The sequence below is a fragment of the Solanum tuberosum genome, unplaced genomic scaffold (assembly GCF_000226075.1).
Source record: "Solanum tuberosum cultivar DM 1-3 516 R44 unplaced genomic scaffold, SolTub_3.0 scf00092, whole genome shotgun sequence".
Taxonomy (NCBI): Eukaryota; Viridiplantae; Streptophyta; class Magnoliopsida; order Solanales; family Solanaceae; genus Solanum; species Solanum tuberosum.
In genome coordinates, this window is record NW_006239019.1 from 837,523 (window position 1) to 845,675 (window position 8,153).

Consider the following 8,153-nt stretch of genomic DNA (forward strand, 5'->3'; position numbering starts at 1 on the left):
CAAATGATCTCAATTTCTTCCCACTAAATAGAAAACCAAAAATATTTTCATATATTTCAAACTGTTCAAATCTATTTTGAAGTGAAAAGATGGCTTGGTCTACTATGTATAAGAAGTAATCAGCTCTAAATGATTCGGGCTGCTGCAATATATTTTTCTCCAAATTTAAAATATAAATTATCAATAGAACAAGTAAATTCTTAAGCTTTGAATAAGAGAGATGTAAAATTAGAATTTAGAGAAGAGAAATGAGAATAAATAGAAGAGAGGAAGGGGGAGGATAAAATATATAAAAATAAAATTAGAAAAAAAAGTAACTTGTACATTAAGAAAAAAGTACACAACTTTTTATTGGAAAGTTAAAAAGTCATAGTCATAACTCATATATATCACTTCGACCGTCTGCATTTTTTTCCCAACCGTTTGCATTTATTATTGTCTTCATTTTATTTTATTTTTAAAATTTAATCTTACCTAATTAACTAAAAAATGGGGCCATCTAAAATTGGGGGCCTAAGGCCAAGGACTTTTCCTTAAGCCTAACCAGCCGCCCCTGGTACCTACCATTTGATTTGTCAATTGTAGACATTGAAATTTTGTGGTATTCCAACCGTGTTCAATTTCAATTAAGATTCTTGAAGGTTATTTCACTATAAACCATATATCTGATGCCTGTATAAAATATAATATATCGAAAATTTCATAAATTCATGAAATATTCATAAAGAAATCAGGGAGGGACAGAGTTATATCCATACCGATGTATTTTATCAATAATATTCTTGTTTCTTCAAATTTTATTTATGGTTAATTTATTTTCCACTTTTGAAATTTGTTGCAATTAGTTGTCTAGAAATTGGGAAAACTATTCCTTAATTTGGTCATTTTTCTTGTGAAGAAAAGTCTTCTTGGGTACGTGTATACTGAGAAACAAGAAGCTAACACATGATCAAATATTGTGAAATGTACATTTTCTTGGCTCTCTATTTTAGGTAATTCTAGAAGGCTAATCTTATTCCATGTAGTCTATAATTTGATCTAGTTTTCAACTGGAAAAAAAAAAGTTTACTTGTCAATAGTTGTCATGTAATGGAAATGTTTCAAACACGTAAATTATATTTGGAGCATCATTATTACTACTTATTTCGCATTTCAGTTTATTTGAGACTGAGATGTACGTAGTAATTATAGTTATTGTAATGACCTTTTCTCCTGTTGGTACATATGATCTGTATTTTTGTCAAACTCTGCAAGATGCATATATACTACTCCAATAATAACCCAACAATACAAACTTTAAGAGGACTCATACCCAATAATTAAAGCTTTAGGACATAGACTAAATGTTGAGTATGATATGACAAATATTGTTGAGTAGGATTCTAACCTTTTCCATTAAAACTTAGGTAAATGCTGAGCATGATCTGACAAATGTATACATTCCATTTTGAACACAAATAATATGGAGTTATCATTTACAATGGCTCAAGGATAAATGAGGACAGAACCAATATTTTTTGCAGATGAACTATTAGTATATGTTATGCACTAATCATCTATATATGTTAAATTAAAATATAAGATTAATGGGTTTTGAAAGTGAAAGATTAAAAGAGGATAAGATTTCTTAATTGCATTGAATTAAGTATTATCAAGGGACTAAAGATAATTCCATCTCTATTTAAGAAGCTAGTTAAAGATAGATCTTATAAGCTAATTAATTAGTAGGATTTCACAAGTAATGAAATTAACTAGCATACTAACTTATAATTAGGAAAGGAAGAAATAGGCCTCTTAATTAATTTTTCTAGCAAATTTCATTTAAATACTATAACTACGCTTTGTTTTTAATTGAACACCTGCACAAATACTCGAGTGTTTTTTGAATTTTTTTTAGTATGTATCTACATGTTTCCAAGTGTCCATACGTAGATAAATTAACTATTTAAAATATTTCAATTCCTTTAGTTATAAGTATCAAGAAGCCGTAAAACCTAATTGACGCCGATGTGTATACTCAAAGAAGATGATAACTAAATTACTTAATAGACTTATGTGGTTAACTCAATTACTTAATAGACGTTCGAGAACATTGAGTATCTAAATGACAAGTGAAGGGAGCTGCCAATGTATTACGCCAAAAAAGATGCACATGGAATATATAAATGGTACACATCACAAGTGGAATCCAGTGAAAAAGGAAATTTCTTCATAACAAAAAGGCACCATATCTTTTGTGGTACAAAGTTGCCAAGTTATTTGATAAAATGTTTGGAGTTAAGCAACACAAGGATCATAGTACAACATTCCTATACAATTCTGTGTCAGCTTTGAATACATATGGGTACACTTCTTATGTATGGACAGCATTCTCTTCAGTGAATACTCCACAACAAAATTTGGAAAGAGTAAATATAATGGACTCATCCATCAAAAAGAGAGGACCAACAAGTAGTAGAACAGATCATCTAAACATTATCTCCACCATCCAAACAGTCGAAACAAATATATTCGTCTGAGTCTTCTATTGTATGCCATGAAGGCTCTCGCTTTGGTAGGATCCTCATTCAAAAACTCAAAGGCGTACATTTGCTTTGATTCTTCCAGACCTTCGATTTCCATCACAGCTTGCAGAAGAGCAGGGGTGTCAATGGTGTACTTGCTTTGCTCGATTGTGTCAGCTAGGTGTCGGATGCTTGAGGCTATCGCCAACATTGCATCCTGCAGTGTCTCCGAGCTACGAGTCCGTTTTGCAGCTTGCCCCTCGGGTTGAGCTTCAGGCTCATCTTCATCTTCATTATTAGCAAGCATTTCAGTATATACTGGTTCTTTGGCAGAGGACTGTGTCTCGGTTCCATCTGAATCGTTCATATGCTCTGAACTTGCTGAAAGATATGATGCAGACTCTTGTTCATACTTGCACTCTATCACTGGATTTCCGTTCACTTTGCCTGGCATTCTTGCCCAGCGGCTATGAGCTTGATAATTTCCACATACTATTTTCATTTCTTCATACATGGTTATCTGCTTTCCTCGAAAGGTCCTAGCATCAGGGTGTGCCTGATAACATATTAGATAATATTTAAAGGCATCAAACTAGCAGACGGACTTAAAAAATATGTTATATGGAGAACTTAGAGAGGTAAATAAAAAGGGGAAACATCAAAACACAAAGAAAATAATTAATACAAAGTTCAGAACATTAAGTGGGCATAACAAGCTAAAACTTACAGCAACGTATCTCTTCCAAAGATCATCATCTTCACAGTCTATTGTATTTGTATTGGGATTCCAAGAGAATCCCTCTTGACTGAGGATATTCCTTATTGTGTTGTACCTCTTTTTGATTGTCTTAAGACGATTAACAACCTTTTGGTTATTTAAGGACAAGCTGAAATGAGAATTAACGGCAACACAAGCAGCATTATATGCATTTTCATTGAAGCATTTGTCAACTTTATTTCCATTTCTTGCTTGAATAGAAAGTGCTTCAATCAAACACTTGTCCATTGCCGGAGACCATACAACATTTTTTCCCTTGTGCTTTGTCTTCCTTGCCCCACTATCTAGGTCATGTTGGTCAAATCCTATAATAAACAGCAAAAATTAATGTTACGTATGCAGAATGCTAAGAGATGGGCAGCTGTATTTACATGCTTGGTTTCACGGTTCGATGCAGACATATCAATCAACTTAAAAACAAGGAGCAAGATGCCGACAACAGATAAAAAAAAATTGTTACTTATTAAAAAAGACAAAAAAGGAAGAGGATGTGTTTATTCCAAGAAAGGTCCCTGATGACTGACGAACCCACATAAATGAAATTGAGAGAGAAAAAACCAGAGGGGACAAAATCACCGAAAACAATTTTTTTCTCTTTGGAAAAGAAGTCAAGAACTGCAAGTACAATTGCGATAATCAAGACTGAACCAAAAAACTGTGACAGAAGTTAAATTTAGCCTGACCTAGGTATAAGCCTCTCCACTCTCCATCTTCCTCAAGAAAGAGGAAACCAAAATCTTAGCTAAAAGAATCCATACCTATACATGCACTACTTATAAATGTAATATCAGAGACAACCCACAGCATCACTGGCCAGCATACGAGATATGTCGTATATAAAGGGTACTAGAATTGTGATTATCAACTATAAGAATTATCCCTATCGTTTCAGATTTTTCACTCCAACTTAAATATATTATGCCTGTTGTATATAAGTATGTGAGATACAGGTTATCTAAAAGTTCAATAATTCATGATAATGTGTATAAGCAGGGGCGGAACCACCTTATAGCCCCCTTCGGCGGAAAAATATATTACTTATACATGGTTAAAATAATTTTTTATGTATATATAGTAGATGGTGAACCCCCTTCGGTTACTTCGTGTGTCTATTTCTAGAGATTTTGAACCCCCTTATTGAAAATATTGGCTCCGTCACTGTGTATAAGTACGCATACATAGAAGCATACAACTTACACACCCAGTAGGAAAAGAGTAATTAACAAAGTGAACTTGGAACTAAAAATTAAAGAAGCATATACAGGCCCGACAAAGGAATGAAATTACTTCAATACATGCAGATATGTGATTTATACCAAAAGCAAAAGTGGAACCCTAAAAAATAACATCAATGAGCTATATCTTCCCTGTCAAACGGACTGCCGCTTCTCCATCCCATCACCTCACACTGTTACTGCTTCGCTTCAAGAATTTATTTTATAACTATAATATGATGGTGTTCCTCAATTTCACACTATAATTAGCTCCTTTATCTCACGAAATATATTAATCAATGGCTATATCTGTAAATGGCATAACAACAGGTGTGCAAAACTCAACTCAACTCATCTACTCCCACCTTGGTTTGGTCACTCATTAAATGAATAGACCAACATAATAGTTTGTCAAAACCAGTAAATTATATCAACTTTTTAGTATGTTTTGCTTCTACGATTAACAACACAATACATGATTCAAATAACGGCCCCTTGGATCTGGCAACTATATCTAAGATCAGCAGATCTAGTTGAAGAAGTTAAAATCTCTCAACTCTTATGGTATCCCATCTGTTCGAGCAAATGAATTTTTCCTTTCTCCTAATTAATAGTCCCTCATTTAAAGTTACCTAGTCAAAATTCGCCAATCACCTATATGGAAGTATATGCCCATTAGCAGTGTATTTGAGTAATACCAAAAAATGATGTTTAGCATTCATTAGCTGCTACTATTCATCATCACTAAACCTTTACTCCTATCTTGTAACTATTTATGCAGCTAACACAAGAACACTTGGGCCGAAGAGGAAGGGGTAATAGAGAACTAAGAAACTCAAGATTACCAGCAAAAAAAAAAAAGAACAAAACTTGGGCCGGTAATAGAAATCAAGAAAGTTGATTTCTTCCATCAAAGTATGCAAACACCCATATCAAGCAAAACCCAGATCGAAAACACGCCAAAAACGCAAGAAAACAAAAACCCATATACGAAAACAGAAACCAGAAAATTAGAGCAGACAAGTTCAAAAATTGGGTGAAAATTAAAAAGAGTACCATTAGGTTGATAGGTGGGGGTCTCTGTGGCATAATGAATAGGCGATCTCCTGCGTGTCAATGGTGGTCTGGATCTCATTATCGCCGGAGCTGACGGCGGAGAGCAGCAGCTGAATGGTGGCTGAATTCACAATTGCCGATCACTTTTTGTCAAGAAAATATATTTTTCCACTTACCCTTTTTACCAAAAGAGTATTTGGGTGGATTAATTGTGGATCATTAGATCTGTAGGGACATATAAAATTCAATAAATAAATTTATCACATGCTCCCAAACCAAAATACTACTTTCCAAGTCATCAACATAAAAAAAAAATGTATTAAAATGTTTTAACAGTTCATTTTAATGAAAATTGTCATCAATTAATTAAAAAAAAAATTTGTCATCAATGCATGACAACTTCAATATTATCACTCATTATTACATTAAAAAAAAGAGTTTATATTAATCAAAAATCTAATTAACTTTGCCCACTCAGACTCAATTACAGCCCTAAAGTTTACCATCTAAGCAATCCCTTGATCTTGTCACGTTTTGTTCATATCAATTGATTGTATCATCTTCTTATTCACCCCTTAGCTTGGCCAACCTTAGACCTCTATATCATTTTAATAAAACATGCAACTCCCTCCCAATTCTCAAGCGCGTACTACAAACCTAAAATTGATGATCATATGCCTAAAATTAGAAGTATGATGGTATTAGTTAAATATCTCAATATATTCGTGTGAATACTTTGTTTCAAGAATATTATCTAAATATATATATATATATATCATTAACAATAAGAATAATACTGAGCACTGTAATGAACTACTAAAACTAATGACTTTGTTTAATTCCCATTGATTTCACAACCCCATTTAGAAGTACATCATACAACTTTAACAATTTCTTATGATCTCACCAATTACAAACAATGTAAATGGCGGCAAAAATTATAATACTGTATATACTCAGACAAAAACAGTGAAGCCAAAATCGCTCAACATGCCATAGCTTATAAATACATGTTTAATTTTTATTTGGTTATGCCATAGCTATTTCCTTACAACTACAAGATGGATAAACAAATACAAAGGAAGGTACCTAAGTTGTATTAGTTTGATATAACTAGCTACCTTCACACACTAATTAGACTAACTAACTACATATAATAGTAGAATAAAAACATACTTGCACAAGCATTCTCCAGGATGGTTTTGTATCAAGGATCCCACTTGACTTCTTAATAGAAACAATAAACCCTCCTCCTTTATCCGGGCTTGGGACCGGCTGTGTTACATTACAAACAAAATACAGGCGGAGTTAAATGACTTCTTTTTGGTATGGATCAGCATGACCTGCCATCACTTTACGATCATAGACAAGTCACCTTCTTAGCACAGTCACGTTACCTTGAACAATTGAATTAACGATTGAAAAATATTTTGAATTTTTCTTAGAATCTTAGATATTCCATAGCAAGGCATTGGATTAGGCTAGACCAACTGAAATGTGTCAACTCTTTGTCTTCGGAATGTGTGACGGGGAGAAGAGGATCAAGTCTAATGAAGGATACTACACGAGTATATTAATACTATCACGAATTAGGTATGACCTAACCCCAGCTGAGATTGAGCGTGGATATTTTGAAAAAGTCCTTCAAAGGCGTTAGTCTTTGACTTTCCGTTAAGTAACCAAGATCCTAGTTTAACAGTAGAAATATAGTCCTCAATTACTTGGAGGAACTCGTGAGACTCCAATCGGCTCACTCACTGTGACCTGGGGATACGCAACATAGGACATAACGGGTCAATTGGTGCATAATATTCACACAGAATAGATATATTTAAGCTCATTTTCGTCTGTTGTGATATACTTTTTGATAGATTTAGCATTTAGCTCATATGCATTTCCATTACCCTAGATATATTGTAAGTTCATGGCTCATTGCCTGTCCTTTTAATTGCGTTATTCACTCCCTCGCCAATAATTGATCTATATTATCAACTCTATATCCAATCACAAGGCACTAACTTCGAATCTAAAACTAAAACCTTCTTCAGACTGTAGCGGAGGTAGTAAAGCAGGGTAGGCTTCAACTTCACCCATGATAGCAATCCTAACAAGTGCAACACTAAACCATCACATAGACTTGGGTTTGAGAAAGTGTTGTGTGTGTAATAACCTCCAACAGATTGTCCGATACACACAAAAGAAGCTCATACCTAAATCCACTACACAAGTATAGTATATACTAAGATTTATGGAAAAAGGTTTATCACGTTAATTCAACCATTCAAAAGCAATTCGTGACTGAAAGCTATATACCATATTGTGTCTATTATATATATATATATATATATCAAAGCCTAGTTAATCTAACCCCTTAAAAGCATCCTTCCACTTCAACCTAATTTGACATTAGTTCATATGAAGTACTACCATGTATTTCTAAACTAATTACTAGAAAACAACGCAAAACTTTTTTTTTTAAAAAAAGTAGAACAATAAAACACAAACTTTTTTTTTTTTTGAAAACCTTTTTGTCACACCCCAAATCCGGATGTGATGGCACGTGTCCATTTCCCACCGGACACGTCAGCCTAACCCAACCAC

General features: G+C 33.7%; 1 protein-coding gene across 1 annotated transcript; it reads right to left on the minus strand.

The window, feature by feature from the left end:
- Positions 1-2,187: 2,187 nt before the first annotated feature.
- On the minus strand, positions 2,188-5,789 carry LOC102581412 (uncharacterized). Its single transcript, XM_006347679.2, has 3 exons — positions 5,553-5,789; positions 3,232-3,587; positions 2,188-3,060 (listed from the first exon to the last, which is right to left on the minus strand). Exons 1-3 carry the CDS (start codon positions 5,629-5,631, stop codon positions 2,476-2,478), a joined length of 1,020 nt encoding a protein of 339 aa, XP_006347741.1. The 5' UTR covers positions 5,632-5,789; the 3' UTR covers positions 2,188-2,475.
- Positions 5,790-8,153: the final 2,364 nt, after the last annotated feature.